This window comes from Kryptolebias marmoratus, linkage group LG4 (genome assembly GCF_001649575.2).
Source record: "Kryptolebias marmoratus isolate JLee-2015 linkage group LG4, ASM164957v2, whole genome shotgun sequence".
Classification (NCBI taxonomy): Eukaryota; Metazoa; Chordata; class Actinopteri; order Cyprinodontiformes; family Rivulidae; genus Kryptolebias; species Kryptolebias marmoratus.
This window is the reverse complement of record NC_051433.1, coordinates 7952569-7972350: the sequence shown is the minus strand read 5'-3', so window position 1 is coordinate 7972350 and position 19782 is coordinate 7952569. Positions and strand designations below refer to the sequence as shown.

At 38.7% G+C, this 19782-nt stretch overlaps 2 protein-coding genes across 5 annotated transcripts in view; one reads left to right on the top strand and one right to left on the bottom strand.

The window, feature by feature from the left end:
* necab3 (N-terminal EF-hand calcium binding protein 3) overlaps window positions 1-5931 on the bottom strand; it is a 35472-nt gene extending 29541 nt beyond the window's left edge. For both annotated transcript variants that reach the window (XM_017408882.3, XM_017408884.3), the window contains exons 1-2: window positions 5702-5931; window positions 4660-4848 (exon numbers count right to left, since the gene is read on the bottom strand). In XM_017408882.3, coding sequence (XP_017264371.1) covers window positions 4660-4782 — 123 coding nt within the window. In that variant the 5' untranslated portion in view covers window positions 4783-4848; window positions 5702-5931. The remainder of the gene's footprint in view (window positions 1-4659; window positions 4849-5701) is intronic.
* A 665-nt stretch (window positions 5932-6596) lies between these two features.
* Window positions 6597-19717, top strand: rbck1 (RanBP-type and C3HC4-type zinc finger containing 1). 3 transcript variants are annotated; one of them, XM_017408885.3, is made up of 13 exons: window positions 6597-6949; window positions 7035-7082; window positions 7402-7546; window positions 9212-9308; window positions 9841-10039; window positions 10369-10505; window positions 11396-11569; window positions 11753-11913; window positions 16340-16436; window positions 17002-17181; window positions 17269-17367; window positions 18102-18245; window positions 18372-19717. In XM_017408885.3, the coding sequence occupies exons 2-13, from the start codon at window positions 7043-7045 to the stop codon at window positions 18450-18452; spliced, it is 1554 nt and encodes a 517-aa protein (XP_017264374.1). In that variant the 5' UTR covers window positions 6597-6949; window positions 7035-7042; the 3' UTR covers window positions 18453-19717. The 3 variants fall into 3 exon arrangements, with proteins under 3 accessions (XP_017264374.1, XP_037831135.1, XP_037831134.1); XM_037975207.1 differs by lacking the exons at window positions 6597-6949; window positions 7035-7082; window positions 7402-7546; ... (3 more) ...; window positions 11396-11569; window positions 11753-11913 and adding exons at window positions 13427-13543; window positions 14076-14274; window positions 14604-14740; window positions 15631-15804; window positions 15988-16148; XM_037975206.1 differs by lacking the exons at window positions 6597-6949; window positions 7035-7082; window positions 7402-7546; ... (3 more) ...; window positions 11396-11569; window positions 11753-11913 and adding exons at window positions 13427-13543; window positions 14076-14274; window positions 14604-14761; window positions 15631-15804; window positions 15988-16148.
* The last annotated feature ends 65 nt before the right edge of the window (window positions 19718-19782 follow it).

The window sequence follows — 19782 nt, the reverse complement described above, 5'->3', positions numbered from 1 at the left end:
AGTTGTTTGCTGCCAAAGAAAAACTGCCTTTATGATGAGTGTTTTGCTTGTTTAACTTGTCAGAGGGTTTTTGTTTCCATTCAGTCAAGTCAACCTGTGTTTGTTGCATGATGAGGCCAACAATTAGGACTTCTGTCTTTGCAACCTGGAGCTCTTTGTAAAGAAACCATTCACTTGTTTTAAGCTTGGATGGTTTATTTCTGTCACAAAATGAGGCAGCATCATCTCCATCAAATAGAAGCCATCCCCCTAATGCACTGGCTAATTAAAGCTCTCTGTTTTGAAGGTTTTGCAAGCACCTAAATATTGTGTATGAGAGCCGATATGACTGTGGAATAGGAGGACTTAATATACGCATAGTTCACCAAAGTTTACTCTTTAACATGGAAATAGATACATAAATAAATAGAGTATCCTACAAGCAATTCATGCATAAACCACAATCAAAATATTGTCTCATCTAGAATCACAATGAGGAGATTGCTATACATGTAAACAGCCATTGTTAAATCTCTTCCTATAATAGGTTTAAATATTCAGAGTCACAAATAGCAGCAGAGGCTTTTTAAAGGCTGAAGACCGTAAATCTGCTAGACACATATCAGCAGAAATCAAAAGAATAGCTACAGTATGGATGAGTCACCAACACCTAGGAACCAATTTATTGGTTGACATAAAAAACACTTACAATCCAGCTCATGATTGACCAAATAAAAGGTGTTAGGCATCTGCTAACAGGAAAGCCTTGAGAAGCAGAAATGCTGGCTACACTCTAGTCTTAGAATTTTCTTTCATTTGTTCCATTTCATCACTGTTCCTTTCACCAGACTCCCACCGTCTGTTTTCCGTGCTCTGCGATGTGTCAGACACACCTCAACTGCTTCCCGTTTCTCAGTTATTCCTCCTGCATTCCTGATTGATCAGCAATATCCAAGCCTTTGTCTGTCCTCAGCGTATTCTCACATTTGCTCTGCACTGTTGATTTCGTGCCCCAATTAGCTTGAGGTGTATATGCACAAATGTGTTGTCCAGACGTTTACCATTCGAACTGCCAACACAAGACATTTGATATGTGCTCTGCTATTGATCCCGTCCCCCTCTCTCAGTTTCCATTGTTAGGCAGCCGTCACACTTGACATGCTTGTCAGAGATGACCTGCAGGTTATTAATAACTGCAGAATCTGACCCTTACCTTCTTTTTCTATAGGTCAACGAGCGCAAGGTCTGCACTTCTGCTGTGTGTTTGTCCATTTTGTATTCCTTCAGTCCTTCAGTAACAACAGCCAGGTCATTTTGAACCTCATCACACCACAATTATTTCTCTATTTCTGACTTATCAGTCAAATATGACTGAAGAACTACATCAGGGGTGGGAATTAGCACCCGCCACCGGCCAAATGTGGGTAAATATTTGAAGTGGCGGGTGAATTTGATCAACACACACGCCACTGTGGCGGGTTGGCAATTTGAACAGAAAAGGTGTTATTTGTCCTCTTGACATATAGGGGGCAGCAATGTGCTCGAGTTGCTGCTGTTACGTCGAGCCGCGTTCCCCCATCAGATACGGTTCCCCCTGCGTCTCCATAAATAATGACTTATCTATTACCAGAATTGTTTAGAGGGGCAAATATTTCTCATTAAAAAAACAAAAAAACATAATTCTTTTTAAAATAAATTGTGCTAATAATATCATAATACAGAGGAATAAACACAGGTAAGAAGTTGTTGGTAAATTATTTTTGTCCTGTGTTTTAGAGGGGAAACTGATAATTTCAGACGGCTGAAATATTTGGTTCCCCCCCTTGTAACTTTTGCAAAAAAAGAACAAATGTCTCCAAATTCACAGGACTTGTTGTCCATGATGAGAAGAATAAACACAGTTAAGGACTTTTTGGTAGATTATTTTTGTCCCATGTTTTAGAGGGGGAACCGATCATTTCAGACGGCTGAAATATTTGGTTACCCCCTGGTAACCTTTGCAAAAAAAAAAACAAATGTCTCCAAATTCACAGGACTTGTTGTCCATGATGAGAGGAATAAACACAGTGAAAGACTTGTTGTTAAATTAACTAGTTGTTGGATAATTAATGATCTAAATAACATTCAACCCGAATGTTTTGGATAAAAGCGAAATACCACTTCAGGCAGAGAAAACCCGCATAAAAATATTACAACAGTTCACTGCAAACCCATATGATGCACTCGATCCACTACAGATTATTATTATCTGAATTTTTTTATGTACAGATATGCATCTTTTAATGGTTTAAAACAAGAAAAATCTAGTTATTTCCATGCAGTGTCCAGAAAGAGGTGTTGTTCAGCCATAGTGGCTGGTGGACAAAATTTTTAATTTCCACCCCTGACTACAGTTGCTGTTAAATAATTTGATATGGGGCTTTAAACAGTATGATTGTAGGCTATTGTCACCCCTCTGTAATTAATACACATTTATGAAATTCACTTTATACTTCTGTATGTATCTGGTCCTGCAGCAAATCTTATGTCAGCCACTAGATTGTTCTTTTCTTTTTTTTTTTGGCAGTGTAACTCATCTCCCAAACCTTCCTCCCTCCTCCACAATTCAGTGGAGAGCAGGTAGCCTTAAACTTGTTTGTTGTTTGGCTGTATCTTTGGGCTCTCCAGTGACAGGAGACGATAATGCATCATTTACAGCAAGCACAGAAAAGGTCAGCCCTGCTTCCCAGAGTGCTGCTGCTCTGATGTCATGGTGCCAGGAATTAAGACGGCGGCTTCTCTCGGACTCTGCTGACTTCGCACGGGGCTTTAAAGGTGAGGAAATCGGAGTGAAATATCAGATTTTGATGAGGTTTCTGTGAGTGCTATATTCCTAATAAACCTTCCGGAATCACAGTGTTCTATTTTCCACTTTTTCCAGCGCAGCAGGAGAGATGAGGAGGGGGAGAGATTGAGATGTAAGAGACAAATTGGAGAAAAAAAAGGTGTTTGGCAATCTGTAAAACCTCAGAAACAAACGTCAGGGTGCATAAAACAAGAGTCATTAATAACCAGCCAATTATAGGAAATGATAAATTAGTCTATTATTATTATTGGCCTTCAAGCAGGGCATTTTGAGGCATTGCACGATCACCGAGTTGCCATAATCTCTGCACCTCTAACATTAGTGATTGCTCATTAGAGTGTAATTAGGACTCACTATGGACCTACTGATGCACTAATCTCTCAATAATTTGGGGCGGCTATGTTTGTTGCATGCACAATTAAACAAACTGATGAGTAAAATACTTTCTATAAAATAGCTCCCCATTTCATTCAGTGAACATAAGGCTTGGTGTTTATACATCTCTGGCAAGTAAGTAAAAGAAAACATGGAGTTATAAACCATTACCTTATAATGATTTGCTTTTCATTTTTTTACTCCATGCACATAAACCAGTTTATTTTAAGGCACAACTTACAATCAGCTGACTTTCTTCTGTCTATTTCACACTGTGAGGACTGATACAAATTCTGCAACAGCACAATCTGCTTTAAAGACAAAGTCAGAATCTGCCAGCGGTCCCGGTAAAATAACTGAGCTTTCTGTGAGCAGAAATATATCTAAAGGCACATTGTTCTCCCTTACCAAACACCGGAGAATACAAATTAATAGGTAAGAGTTATTAAGGTGAGAAAGAGCAATTAAATATTGTAATTAAAACTAAGAAAGCCTCCTGTTTCATTAAAAATGGACATATAGATTTTATAGATTTTATTATCTCCACCACAAGCTGGTTTTAGGCAGTTCGAGAACAATGCTTTGAGCAAGGACACATGAAACGGAACGTGTTTCTGATCTATCAACAGAAAATCTTGAGACTGAGAACCGGGCGAACTGAATGTCACCTAACCTGTTCACAGGGACTAACGTCTCGGCAAAAGTATTGTCCACGTTTAGAAGCTGTCAGATATAAGTGACAGATGAGGCACAAAGCTGCCAGCTGGTGAGAGCTCAGATCTGGAAACATCACTGGCCTGAAAACCTCCAACAAGATGGACGGTTTCTATGGCAGCAATGCAGGTTAATCATGCAGTGGGAGTTATTTGTTTAAAAGCATCATTTGGAGCATGTGTGTGTGTGTGTGTGCTCGTGCATCTTTCTGTGTAGTTTAATGTGGGTAAGAGAAACAATTCAGAACTCTTTGGAGATTAATCTGTGGCGTAGAACGTGACGCCATCTTTTAGGAAGTGCATTTGATATGTTACCTTTATACATAAATATATTTATGAGACAGATACAGAACTAATTATTTTAATAACAAACCTAATTTGTGGTTGTATGTGTTGGGTTTAGAGGCAGCAAAGGTGTGAGAGTGTGCCAAAAAGAGGAGAACCCCCCACCCCGCCAGCAGCCCCTGAACCTGTCCGACTGAGAGCTTAATTTATCATGCAGAGGCAGCAGCTGCAGCTCTTCCTACTTTCCCCTTTACACTGGCAAACACACACACACACACTCACACAAAGAGACAAAAGAAAGACATTGGAAAAACAACAAATTACCAGTAAAATTAGTCAACAAACTGCACATTGTGAGTGAACTGAACTCAGTTTTTTGTTTTGTCTTGCACCCAGTAACTATTCTTAGATGAACAACCACCACTTTGCACAATGACTGAGTAACAAAGCAGTTCTACTCACATCATGAAAGATATTAAGCCCCTGTCCGGAGCTGTGCAGCGTCTGCTGTTGCTGCTGAGCCCGGAGATGCTTCTGTTTGGCCGACTGCAGGCACATGGTGATCATCTCTGTACAAGCCAGCATCTTTGAACACGTCGAGACACACTTTAAGCAGGAGGAAAGTCTCTGAACTGGAGAAGCCCGGGGAAGCTGGAGGGAAGTGGAGGAGAGGCAGTGCAGGTGAGAGAGATGTGAAGTGAAGGCGGGCAGAGAGAAGCAGGCGGAGACTGAAGGATGCTGAGCTCAACCAGCAGCCCCTCCTGCTGGAGCCGCTCTGATTGGCTCTTTAATTAATCACAATAAACAATTACCTGAACAACACTCCAACTTTAAACAGCCTCAACTTTTTTTTCCATTTTTCAAGAAACATTGCAGATCTTTAAACAAACGTGTATGTCAAGTTCTGTCAGGTTTCCTTAACTGTGTGATTCCCCACTTGAAAGAGATAGTCTCTACAATGAAGCTTTTAACTGGATTTCACTCAGACTCTTCAATTTAGTTAATCCATCTTTATTTTTTATTTTTTCATGATGGTCACAGAGCTTTAGCCTTTCAGCCATATAGTTGAAAAACCTCAAAAGACACAGAAACACATCTATTACATTCTGAAATTAACAAGATAAATACATTGTGAATAATCATATTTCCACCCTTTTAAACCAGTTATTCCAAGTTATAATAAATAGCAAATATTTTATAGTGAAAGTCAACACCAATAAATAAATTAGCATATTTTTCAATATTTCTTAAATATATTTTCATAGTCATACATTTTGAACATTTATTTAAATTTTTTTTCTTTTTATTTATTTTTTTCCTTTTCTACTTTAACCAATTAACACCAAGTGTATTTTATTTTATATATATATATATATATATATATATTCTTTTTTTTTTTTTCTTACTAGCTTGACTTCAACAAGATTAAACAGTAACATCAATCAGAGTCCATACGCTGCTCCAATGAGATTCATTAAATGAGCAACATCATTATGAGGCTTACCGGCTGTCCTTCACAGTTTGTAGAAGACTTTTGCACAGTTCAGACTTTACATGCTACAAGCACTGCTTGGTTCAAACAGGAATGACAGGTCAGTCACATCAAAAGTACCTGCACTCTGATTGCTTGGAGATTGAGTCCACCTGGTCCTCCTCATTAACAGGCAGAGAAGAGCTGCAGAAAGGTGCAGCAAAGGGGACTGGCAGAGGGGAGTGGTTACCTGGCAGTTCACCAGAACAGTGTAAATGATCTATAATGACAGATTGCAAACCATAAGCACATTTTTAAATACTTCTCATGGAGAACAAACCAGAATATGTCTACAGGATTTAAGTGTTTTATGTATTTTCCTGTTTTATTGTGAATAATATATTTCTTTGAAGTTGTAGCTCTCTCTGTTGTAGATTTGCTTTATGTTTTGGATCTAAAACTGACCATTTTGTAGTCTCTTCAAGTTTATGACCATTTTAAAACTTCTATGGAGGATATACATTTAAGAGTGGAGAGGACAAACATCAGTTAGTAGCTGCAAGGGGAAAAAAATGAAATAGTCAATGTTAGAAGCTGGTTCTTTAACCCCCACATTGCAGCATTTTTTAAATAACCTATATATGAACAGCATGATAAAACTCGTGTTTTTGTCATTCACAACTTATTTTGTGTCTCTTTTTGTTGTTGTTGTTGAGTTCTGAATAATTTTGGTTGTTTTATTTACTTCCTAATAAAAGAAATGTTTGCTTTTGGCTCCTAGAGCTCCTGAATCCGACAGTCCAGTTGTCTTTTCCTCCATGAAGAGCGACCCAGTGAGCCAAGTTTGGACAGATGCTGACACCTGCTGGATGCTGTGAGTCATTACAACTCTGACAATCTTCGAGGAAAAACAGGAGGTCTCAGTTTGAATCGCATTCCTCTGTGGTTTCTGGGCTGTTTGTTCCTTTGCCTGTTCTTAAAGAGAAATTAACACATAGAAAGAGTTCGGCTGTGCAGAGGGGAGGAGCAGACGATCCACAGCGATCCTATGAAAGGTTGTCTTCCTGAATTTCAACAGTTTCACTTTCCATTTTGCCAGCAGCTGAGGAGAAACAGATCTTCGACACAGCGGGGGCGAAAAAAAAAGAAACAGGGAAACAAGTTGCCAACAACTCCTATATTTACTTCTTCAAGCTCATTAAAAAGCCTGCTTTTTAATCCAGGTCCAGAGGAGGAAGTGTCTCCCGGATGCGGACTGAAACAAGAACACTGAGAGAAGAGGTGGGAACAGAAACGTGTTTCAGACAGACCTGTTCGGGCACTTATTACTTCCAGATAAATATATTTCTGTTGCTTTTGATTTCAGGTCTGACAATGGCTTCTAAAGTTCCACCGAGAAATGACCTGGGAGAAGGTGAGTTTTTATTCTCATCTCTACGATCTGAGCCTAATTAAAGTTGCATTGTGTCAAAGTGAGGACAGTCTCTGGTGCCAGGGCTTTTATTATCGACCTCTCTGACGGTGTCATAAACAACCAGATCTTCTTCAGTTTTAAAGACAGTCAGCTCCAATCTTTCTTATTTATGTATTTATTTATTTTCCTTTTAAAACGCTTGCTGTAGAAAGAATAGAAAGTGAATGGTTCGACAGTAGTTTCAGTCAGAGGCCACTTACTGCGCAGGAATGAAGTCTGATGGTAAGCAGTCACGTGACCATGTTGTGCCTCCACGCAGCAGAGGGACTGGCTCTGTCTCTGAGTGAAGCCCTGAGCAGTGGAGACTCCGAGCAGGCAGCCCAGCTGTGTCAGAAGCTCTGTGAGCTCTCTGTCCCCGTGTCAGTCAGCATCAACAGCCAGGTCTACCCTCAGGACTCCATCAGGTAGGCCTGTGTGTGTGTGTGGGGGTGGGTGGGTGGCCATGTATTTGATACATTGTGGGGACAATTTTCCTAACATATACTACCTTGTGAGGACCAACTGCTCCTTGTGGGGACCAAAGCCTGGTCCCCACCAGGAGAAATGATGTTTTTAGGTTAGGGGTTAGGTTTAGGACTAAGGTGTGAATTGAGTTTAGGTTTGCTTTAGGGTTAGGTATGTACTGGTAATGGTTAGGGTTAGGGTAAGGGTCAGGGTTAGGCTGTAGTTAGTTAGGGTGTAGAAATGAATGGAAGTCAATGGAAAGTCCCTGCAAAGATAGAGACATAACATAGGTGTGTGTGTGTGTGTGTGAGGGGGGAGACTGCCCCATTCTGATAAAATAGGTTTCCCAAACAAACAAGCACATGCTCCTTGGGGCAAAGTTTATTTTTAGATTGTGTTTACTTACTGATCATATAAAAACAAAGTACACAGGGCAGGGGGTCTGCAGCCTTTATGCTTAAAAGAGCCATTTTGATCATCTTTCTAACTAAATAAAAAGCCACAAAATTTTGATATATATATTTTATATACAAACTATTTATTTAGTTTTCGCTGCATAGTAAAATTGTGTTGTTTTTTATGTTAAGACAAAAAAAAAACAGCAGAGTTCCATACAAGGAAAAATGTTGAAATAGTAATGATAGTATATATATTATTATTTTTCTGTGGTAAACTCAATTTTGGGGTGAATAAAGGTTTATTACTAGTTGTTTCATACAAATTTACTGATTAAACTAAAAGTTTCCTGGCAGTCTCTAATAATATGTAGGCATACATTGTTCCATGGGAATTCAGGTCAATAATTATGCCAAAATGTAGAATTTTAAATGTTGTAACTTTCCTTTCTTTTAACTCAGGTACATGGTGGTATCATTTTAAAGCTCTTTTAACACTCTTTTAACCACAATGATGTATTTAAACATAAATGTCTTTGGACATCTTGTTAGCATACCCATTAAAAAAGAGATCAGCTTGTTTATAATTCATTTTTACCTTGTTTTAAAAATACAATACCACAACCATCATTTAATAAATGTATCTTTTTTATTAGAACCAGGCTTTTTAAAATATCTTCCATACTGTTGTAGGAAACTAGCTGTATGTTTCTACAACAGCATATTATAATGTCCTAAAATCTACAATTCCCATAGATGAGCAAACCTATATTATCTGCATTTACAGCAGTTTGTCTATGATCACACTGTTTGTCAGAAAGTTGATAAACAAAGTTGGGAACAAACAATAAGCTCTATCACTGAATTTTAAACCCATTCTAATAAAAACTATAGTCATATTTTTTTAACTCTGGTGCGGAAATGAAAGTGAAATTGTGTTCCTGGTACATTTATAGTAACTGCTGTGTTGACTAATTCACTTCACACAGGCAACCCATCCAACTTGTATTCTTAGTGTCATTCTGCTGCAGAAATTCAGTTCACTTATTCCAATAAATCTGTGCAGGTAAACTTCTAACACTACCCTTTCCTACCGTTGACTGACATTTAAACATTACTCATTATTCAGGTCATTTTTAGTCAAAGTCACAAGGAGCTGCTGCAGAGGGACTGAGGGACTCTTATTATAATATTTATTATAATTTTATTATACTACTTTCTGTTCGATAGGTTGATGGTTGGAGTGGAGGATGCCCAGTCAGACACCTACATCCCAGTGACTCTTATGGTTTCTTCTGGCATGACGATTGCAGAAGTTAAAGAGAAGGTACTGATATGACACAATAAATGAATTCTTTTAAATATCTTAGTGAACTAAAACTAAGCTTCTGTCTAAAAGAAAGAAAAAAAAGCGGGACTTTTGCACAGTACTATGCACAGAATAATTGAATATGTGGTGCTTGTTAAGTAGGACAAAGAAAAGTAAGCTGAAATAAAGAAACACAACATAAAACATCAGCTATATTTGGGTTTCATGCTTTGTTCAAATCAAAAGCCAGGGGGGAGACATAGTCTTAAGCAGAGATTTAAAAGTCTCAGTGGTCTCAGCGGCCTCTATGTGAAGAGGTGAACTATTCCACACCTTTGGAGCAGCCACTGCAAAGCCCTGCTTACCTTTGTATTTTGACTCGGATCTTGGAACATCTGAGAAAAGCTGTCCGGCTGATCAGAGTGTTCCTACTGGTGTGCACATGTTGAGCAGATCCCATAAATGTGATGCAGCAACACCATTTAAAACTGTAAAACAAAATTGTGTTTTTAAGTTTTAGACATTTCCTGCCCTCATCTCACTCTGACAGATCAGCCGTGATTTCGGCTTCCACCCAGCACTGCAGCGCTGGGTGATTGGGAAGCGACTAGCTCAAGACCAGGACACGCTATACAGCCACGGCATCCGCAAGGACGGGGATCAGGCTTTCCTGTTTATCCTCTCCACCCACGCTGCTCACCTCACACGGCAGCAGTACATGTCGGACCTGGAGCAACAACGTTTAACGGGTCAGTCATCCACACAAACACTCAAGTTGAGTTCGGAGGAAGATTATTCACTATTATGTGTGCATACTTGTACACACAGCAGACTAAACTAGAACTGACAGATTATTGAGGCGTCAGTGCTCTTTTTGTTCCTCTTTGAGTTGTTTCTAAAAATAGAAAATTGCTTAAGCAGTCTTTGTGGAGACATTCTAAATATTGTTTTATTTGAGAATGTTCACCATATGATGCATTGTAGTTTGTAAGATGCAGTATTAAAGATCCCTGCTTGGTACCCAGTAGATCGGATCAGCTGAACACTGAAGATTTTTCCAAATGATCACTATTTGTAGGTATCATAAAGTCAATCGAGTTAATTCCCAGAGGGCTGGAAGGTGCCGGTGCGAAAGCGCCTCCATCCCTTGAGAGTCCTCCTCTTCTTCCCAGAAACGTGACTCCTGTTAAACCTACCGTGCCTCCGAAGCCTCAGGTGAGGACTCCAACAGAAATGGTAACCCTGATAGTACCTGGCATCAGCATACATCTTGTGTGATGATGTTACAAGTGGAAATCTCCTGATAAAGGAATGGTAAAAAGAATGTACATCATCCTGAGTGAATGCAACCTCATATTACCAGCCAGCAGATATATTAGCTGTGCATTATTACCAAACACTTGCACTTTGATCTCATCTGCATAACAGACATTGGTCCAGAAGTCTTGTAGTTCAGATTTAATTTGCAAAACAAAGTTTTTTATTTGCATTGATTTTGTGTTGAACTTAGTGGGACATCTACTCTCAGGAAGATTGTCTTGAATATTTTTTACACTTGTAAAAAAAAGGCCAAGTTAATAATTTTTTTTAACATTTTGAGTGAACACTTATAAAAGAAGAGCTATATTCCACTTAAACAGAGTTTTGCTTTTGTTTATGTCCTACAGAACACAGATATAGAAGTGGAATCCAGCCCTTGTTAATCCACCTGCGCTTGTTCTGTTGACTCAAGTGAAAATGCTTGACAACCACTTGCCTTCTCAATTCCTATGTTTTTTTTAAACATTTTGTTGCATTTTGACAGTTCTAATATGCCTTTAAATAAGGTTAAAAAATACTTTTTACCATGTCTTAATCAGCTCTCTATGTCATATCAGTATGATACCCTCTGCCCTGTTTGCTTTTGAAGCCTAGATTTCTCCCCTTAAGCAGCATACTTTAATTCAGTTATTCAAAAAGCAACAGTCTGAATCTTGTACAGGCCCTGCGTCTGCCCACACCTTCTCCACTTGTGGCTGAATCACACAGGAAGTAAAAGTCCATACAGTCGCGCTTGTCGAGGAGCAACATAATTCAGATTTTTGTGTCTGTGTTCACGTTCGTAGTTGGGCTGGGCCTGTGGGTCGTGCACGTTTGTTAACAAGCCAACACGCCCTGGATGTGAGATATGCGGAGGAGATAGGCCAGAGGATTACAAGGTGCCGGACGTCTATCAGCCAGACCAGGAGGAAATTCAGCGGATCGAAAGGGAACAGCTGGCACTTCTGCAGTATGAAATGGTAACTGTGATGCTCATTAAAAGCCAAGCAGCAGGAGTCAGGAGAAGTTTGACTGCATGTCAGAAGTCTGTGTGAACACAGACATGCACACTCACACTCCGTATAACTACTGGATAGGGGCAGTTTTACTGATCGTGTTCAGTTTCTCATCTGAATCTCTGTGTTGTGCTGTTTGTGATGAAGGCTCAGCAGGAGGAGCGGGAGCAGAACTATTTGTACCTTTTGGCAACAGAAGAGCAGAACCTCATCCTAAGCACCGCAGAGACCGATTGCCCCATTTGCTTTTCCCCTCTGTCGCCAGGAGAGGGCGTTGTGCTCAGAGAATGTCTGCACACATTTTGCAGGTTTGGCAAAAAAATCCCTTCGTAGCTTTATGCTTTAAAATAGCTCTTAACTTCAGGAACAGACCTCCAGGTTTGGTGTAGACAATCAATTTCAATTTTAATAGGATGTCTTTTTTTTTTTTTTTTTTTCNTTAGTTAGGGTGTAGAAATGAATGGAAGTCAATGGAAAGTCCCTGCAAAGATAGAGACATAACATAGGTGTGTGTGTGTGTGTGTGAGGGGGGAGACTGCCCCATTCTGATAAAATAGGTTTCCCAAACAAACAAGCACATGCTCCTTGGGGCAAAGTTTATTTTTAGATTGTGTTTACTTACTGATCATATAAAAACAAAGTACACAGGGCAGGGGGTCTGCAGCCTTTATGCTTAAAAGAGCCATTTTGATCATCTTTCTAACTAAATAAAAAGCCACAAAATTTTGATATATATATTTTATATACAAACTATTTATTTAGTTTTCGCTGCATAGTAAAATTGTGTTGTTTTTTATGTTAAGACAAAAAAAAAACAGCAGAGTTCCATACAAGGAAAAATGTTGAAATAGTAATGATAGTATATATATTATTATTTTTCTGTGGTAAACTCAATTTTGGGGTGAATAAAGGTTTATTACTAGTTGTTTCATACAAATTTACTGATTAAACTAAAAGTTTCCTGGCAGTCTCTAATAATATGTAGGCATACATTGTTCCATGGGAATTCAGGTCAATAATTATGCCAAAATGTAGAATTTTAAATGTTGTAACTTTCCTTTCTTTTAACTCAGGTACATGGTGGTATCATTTTAAAGCTCTTTTAACACTCTTTTAACCACAATGATGTATTTAAACATAAATGTCTTTGGACATCTTGTTAGCATACCCATTAAAAAAGAGATCAGCTTGTTTATAATTCATTTTTACCTTGTTTTAAAAATACAATACCACAACCATCATTTAATAAATGTATCTTTTTTATTAGAACCAGGCTTTTTAAAATATCTTCCATACTGTTGTAGGAAACTAGCTGTATGTTTCTACAACAGCATATTATAATGTCCTAAAATCTACAATTCCCATAGATGAGCAAACCTATATTATCTGCATTTACAGCAGTTTGTCTATGATCACACTGTTTGTCAGAAAGTTGATAAACAAAGTTGGGAACAAACAATAAGCTCTATCACTGAATTTTAAACCCATTCTAATAAAAACTATAGTCATATTTTTTTAACTCTGGTGCGGAAATGAAAGTGAAATTGTGTTCCTGGTACATTTATAGTAACTGCTGTGTTGACTAATTCACTTCACACAGGCAACCCATCCAACTTGTATTCTTAGTGTCATTCTGCTGCAGAAATTCAGTTCACTTATTCCAATAAATCTGTGCAGGTAAACTTCTAACACTACCCTTTCCTACCGTTGACTGACATTTAAACATTACTCATTATTCAGGTCATTTTTAGTCAAAGTCACAAGGAGCTGCTGCAGAGGGACTGAGGGACTCTTATTATAATATTTATTATAATTTTATTATACTACTTTCTGTTCGATAGGTTGATGGTTGGAGTGGAGGATGCCCAGTCAGACACCTACATCCCAGTGACTCTTATGGTTTCTTCTGGCATGACGATTGCAGAAGTTAAAGAGAAGGTACTGATATGACACAATAAATGAATTCTTTTAAATATCTTAGTGAACTAAAACTAAGCTTCTGTCTAAAAGAAAGAAAAAAAAGCGGGACTTTTGCACAGTACTATGCACAGAATAATTGAATATGTGGTGCTTGTTAAGTAGGACAAAGAAAAGTAAGCTGAAATAAAGAAACACAACATAAAACATCAGCTATATTTGGGTTTCATGCTTTGTTCAAATCAAAAGCCAGGGGGGAGACATAGTCTTAAGCAGAGATTTAAAAGTCTCAGTGGTCTCAGCGGCCTCTATGTGAAGAGGTGAACTATTCCACACCTTTGGAGCAGCCACTGCAAAGCCCTGCTTACCTTTGTATTTTGACTCGGATCTTGGAACATCTGAGAAAAGCTGTCCGGCTGATCAGAGTGTTCCTACTGGTGTGCACATGTTGAGCAGATCCCATAAATGTGATGCAGCAACACCATTTAAAACTGTAAAACAAAATTGTGTTTTTAAGTTTTAGACATTTCCTGCCCTCATCTCACTCTGACAGATCAGCCGTGATTTCGGCTTCCACCCAGCACTGCAGCGCTGGGTGATTGGGAAGCGACTAGCTCAAGACCAGGACACGCTATACAGCCACGGCATCCGCAAGGACGGGGATCAGGCTTTCCTGTTTATCCTCTCCACCCACGCTGCTCACCTCACACGGCAGCAGTACATGTCGGACCTGGAGCAACAACGTTTAACGGGTCAGTCATCCACACAAACACTCAAGTTGAGTTCGGAGGAAGATTATTCACTATTATGTGTGCATACTTGTACACACAGCAGACTAAACTAGAACTGACAGATTATTGAGGCGTCAGTGCTCTTTTTGTTCCTCTTTGAGTTGTTTCTAAAAATAGAAAATTGCTTAAGCAGTCTTTGTGGAGACATTCTAAATATTGTTTTATTTGAGAATGTTCACCATATGATGCATTGTAGTTTGTAAGATGCAGTATTAAAGATCCCTGCTTGGTACCCAGTAGATCGGATCAGCTGAACACTGAAGATTTTTCCAAATGATCACTATTTGTAGGTATCATAAAGTCAATCGAGTTAATTCCCAGAGGGCTGGAAGGTGCCGGTGCGAAAGCGCCTCCATCCCTTGAGAGTCCTCCTCTTCTTCCCAGAAACGTGACTCCTGTTAAACCTACCGTGCCTCCGAAGCCTCAGGTGAGGACTCCAACAGAAATGGTAACCCTGATAGTACCTGGCATCAGCATACATCTTGTGTGATGATGTTACAAGTGGAAATCTCCTGATAAAGGAATGGTAAAAAGAATGTACATCATCCTGAGTGAATGCAACCTCATATTACCAGCCAGCAGATATATTAGCTGTGCATTATTACCAAACACTTGCACTTTGATCTCATCTGCATAACAGACATTGGTCCAGAAGTCTTGTAGTTCAGATTTAATTTGCAAAACAAAGTTTTTTATTTGCATTGATTTTGTGTTGAACTTAGTGGGACATCTACTCTCAGGAAGATTGTCTTGAATATTTTTTACACTTGTAAAAAAAAGGCCAAGTTAATAATTTTTTTTAACATTTTGAGTGAACACTTATAAAAGAAGAGCTATATTCCACTTAAACAGAGTTTTGCTTTTGTTTATGTCCTACAGAACACAGATATAGAAGTGGAATCCAGCCCTTGTTAATCCACCTGCGCTTGTTCTGTTGACTCAAGTGAAAATGCTTGACAACCACTTGCCTTCTCAATTCCTATGTTTTTTTTAAACATTTTGTTGCATTTTGACAGTTCTAATATGCCTTTAAATAAGGTTAAAAAATACTTTTTACCATGTCTTAATCAGCTCTCTATGTCATATCAGTATGATACCCTCTGCCCTGTTTGCTTTTGAAGCCTAGATTTCTCCCCTTAAGCAGCATACTTTAATTCAGTTATTCAAAAAGCAACAGTCTGAATCTTGTACAGGCCCTGCGTCTGCCCACACCTTCTCCACTTGTGGCTGAATCACACAGGAAGTAAAAGTCCATACAGTCGCGCTTGTCGAGGAGCAACATAATTCAGATTTTTGTGTCTGTGTTCACGTTCGTAGTTGGGCTGGGCCTGTGGGTCGTGCACGTTTGTTAACAAGCCAACACGCCCTGGATGTGAGATATGCGGAGGAGATAGGCCAGAGGATTACAAGGTGCCGGACGTCTATCAGCCAGACCAGGAGGAAATTCAGCGGATCGAAAGGGAACAGCTGGCACTTCTGCAGTATGAAATGGTAACTGTGATGCTCATTAAAAGCCAAGCAGCAGGAGTCAGGAGAAGTTTGACTGCATGTCAGAAGTCTGTGTGAACACAGACATGCACACTCACACTCCGTATAACTACTGGATAGGGGCAGTTTTACTGATCGTGTTCAGTTTCTCATCTGAATCTCTGTGTTGTGCTGTTTGTGATGAAGGCTCAGCAGGAGGAGCGGGAGCAGAACTATTTGTACCTTTTGGCAACAGAAGAGCAGAACCTCATCCTAAGCACCGCAGAGACCGATTGCCCCATTTGCTTTTCCCCTCTGTCGCCAGGAGAGGGCGTTGTGCTCAGAGAATGTCTGCACACATTTTGCAGGTTTGGCAAAAAAATCCCTTCGTAGCTTTATGCTTTAAAATAGCTCTTAACTTCAGGAACAGACCTCCAGGTTTGGTGTAGACAATCAATTTCAATTTTAATAGGATGTCTTTTTTTTTTTTTTTTTACACCATGCTGATAACATTGCGCATTTACACATTTCTACATTTTATATGTTTGTCTTTGTTCAGGGAGTGCCTAAAATCAACAATAGTTACCAGTCAGGATCCGGAGGTGTCTTGTCCGGACAACTGTGACAGCAAATTACTGGACCGAGAAATCAAAGAGGTGCGTGAAAACAAGAAGAGCAAAAATAAATAAAATGCAACAGTAATGGGCAGTCATAAAACTCCAAACTGGGACAGAAAAAAACTGACATCATCAGTTTAGGATTGTAGCTTTTGTTGAAGCATTTCTTTTTTTTAAATTATGTGAAACAAAAGTTAAGTAAAAAAAAAAAAAAAAAGTGAAATAACTCACTTTAAAGACAAATTCTATCAGTTCTAATTTTTTAAGTAAACCTGTTTTCACTTTATTAGAAAAAAATCACACCTACATAGTAAATATAGCCACTGGGTGGTGAAACTGAAACGGATAATATGTGACTGTAGATGAAGAACTGAGCACACTGACCTGAGGTCTCACTTTCTGAAATTAAAACCAAACTCAAAGCTATTTTTTAAATAAAATAATTTTTTTATTATCTATTGCTGGACTGGCTGTTTTATTATTCTCTAACAGTACTTTAGATAAATTTCATATAAGACATTTTTATATCTCATTTCCATAAATGCCACAACCCAGTAATATGAAACCTTTCCTTCCTCCTTTTGTTTTACTTGTGACTCATCAGCTGCTCACAGAAGAGGAGCTTCAGAGGTTTTTGGAGCTGCGTTTAAACGTCGCAGAGAGCCGCTCCGAGCAAAGCTTCCACTGTCAGACTCCCAACTGTCGAGGGTGGTGCATCTACGAAGATGAAGTCAACGAGTTCCACTGCGAGCTCTGCAACGAAACCAACTGCATTCTCTGCCGAGTAACTTTGTCTCAGTCATTTAATGAAGAATGCTTTTGTGGAGTAAGAGAAGGAGCACAAAACATGACAGATGTTTTTTTTTTCCAGGCCATCCATAATGGCATGAACTGTAAGGACTACCAGGATGACCTGCGCGTCCGAGCGGAGAACGACAAAGCAGCTCAGCAGACGAAGCAGATGCTGGATGTAGGTCCTAAAGATGGCTGCAGTAATTCAGACAGTGAAATTTTACCTCCACCACTTTCAGCGTAGTGTTAAGAAACAAACAGCCGCAGTAAAGTTTTTATCTTTTCTGTTCATCATAATCAGAACGAAGCACTCCTGAACTCTGCTTCTTTTTTATTTCTAAGCTGTCCATCCCTATAAGTAAACTGTAACACTGGCAAGCCAAATACTGAAAGACATTTATTTTTTGAATATTACCTTCTTGAAGTTTTAGTGATTTATCTTATCTAAAGCCCTGAATTTGATTATGAATTAAAATAGCTTGACTTGTTTAGGACTGAGGCTTCTTACTTATTCAAAAAGAAGGGTTAGTGGGGTTTATTTTTACTGTAAGACTAAGGATGTTTTTGCCAGTTTGCTTATCTGCAATACTTTCAAGGCAGTGTCCCATTCCTGATGTCTGATAAGTTAGATACATCAGCTACTCATCAGAGTTTCTTTTATAACTTGGATCAGTATATGTAGTCTCACCTTAAAACACAGGACAAAAGGTTTGCTTTATAATTTACATTATGTAACTGTGGATTGAGTTAGTTTTTTTTTGTTGTTGTTTTTTATCTAATTAAATTGTTATCCCAGCCATCTTGTAAACAGTTTAAAGTTATTCCCATACAATTATCTTATTTTTAGGTACTTTTTTTTTTCCACTGAAGACTGCCTAACATTTACTTTGGTGTCACTTTACTTCCCTATAGAACTTGCTAAACAACGGAGAGGCCATGAAATGCCCGCGGTGTGACATCATAGTCCAGAAAAAAGACGGCTGCGATTGGATCTGCTGTTTGATGTGCAAAACAGAAATCTGTTGGGTCACTAAGCAAGCTCGATGGGGACCAAATGTAAGTATGAACGCAGATACAAGTACAGAAGCAGAAAAAAAAACCACGCTTTTGCTGGTTTAGTGTTCAGGAAAAGTGCTGTGTTTTGTGTTTGAGTTGTGCATTTAACTTTTATTTCATTAACAGGGACATGGGGACATATCCGGCGGCTGTCGATGTCGTGTCAATCATCAGCCTTGTCACCCCAACTGCCAAAACTGTCACTGAGGCCAGAACACTACAAAACTCCCATCAGCCTCAGTATGCACTATATGAACAAGTTCACACCAGATCTAATGCTTGAAACCCACTGCCTGCATTATGTTTTTTTTTTTACCTTGATTGTAGTAAGTTGATAGAACTTAATAGTATATCTTTATTATGACTACAACTGAGAAACCTGCCATACTGATGCTAATAAATGTTCTGATTTACATGCACATCTGCATGAGAAGGAAAGGGCTGGAACTGTAACAACAAAAGAACTTCACTGACATCATCTGTTGTACGGTCATCTAATTTTATGATTGATTTGCGGTAGGATTTGGACCTGGATAATGCTGTCAACACAGTCCATGAGCCAGCAGTGATTTCAGGTTCAGGTCAAAATCACATGAAAATACTCAGAAAGTTGTTTTCTGTGCAACGCGTGACTACAACCAAGAAATGACAATGAAAAATCAATTTTCATCACAAAAATTGATTATTTTACAATCCATCATTGATGACTAAAACACCAGAACAGACAGTTACGGGAACTGAAGTGATGATATTTAAATGTAACTGAGTTGGAAGTATTCAGTTGTTGTAAATGGTACATGTTTGTTCTTGATTAGTGACTCCAATTATTGGTTGATTATTGGAATTTTATGCAATTCTTATCTGGTCAGTCTACTGACCAGAGTCTGGTGAAAGAATCCGTTTACATTGTTTACATTGAATGAATGTTCTCTGATGCACTTAAAGATGTTCAAGTATCACGTGTATGGCAGCTTAGGGCAGTGGTTTCCAAACTTCTCTGCTTTTGCTCCACAAATTAAAAGCTGCAGAGGCTTGCTAATAAGCCTTTTACCAAACATAGTTTTAATGCATTTATGATCCCCGATTTAATCTCTTTCGTAAGCATTATGGCCAAATATGCTACTGGTGGTCATTTTCTTAAATTTTCTTTTTTTTTGGAGCTCTTCAAGACCTCCAATCGGTGTTTCATGACCCAAAATGGTCCCTAAACCCCACCTTTGGGAACCACTGGCTTAGAGCATTACTCGTGGTGTGTTTTAAAGTTATTTTTTCTCTCTTTAATTGTTTATTCTGCTAAGAATTTAAGGATAAAATACATTGCTATAAAACACTGGTTTGTATTATAAAGATTTACAGGGTGTTTGTGATCTTTTTTGTCTTTACCTCAGAAGCTCATATTCAAAATATGAAATGAAAATATAATTGTTGTAAAGTGAGATTTACAATAAAATGAGGCTATTTTTGAAAATGTATACACTATGAGTGGGTTTTTGTATCACATTTAATGTAAGGATTGCTGTTACATTAGTAATCCCCT

Excerpts from the sequence above, each read along its gene's own strand:
- rbck1 (XM_017408885.3), top strand. The coding sequence starts at position 7,043 with ATGGCTTCTAAAGTTCCACCGAGAAATGACCTGGGAGAAG. Across the intron at positions 7,083-7,401 it reads GAGAAATGACCTGGGAGAAG|CAGAGGGACTGGCTCTGTCT; the intron begins GTGAGTTTTTAT and ends GCCTCCACGCAG. Across the intron at positions 11,570-11,752 it reads CACTTCTGCAGTATGAAATG|GCTCAGCAGGAGGAGCGGGA; the intron begins GTAACTGTGATG and ends TTTGTGATGAAG.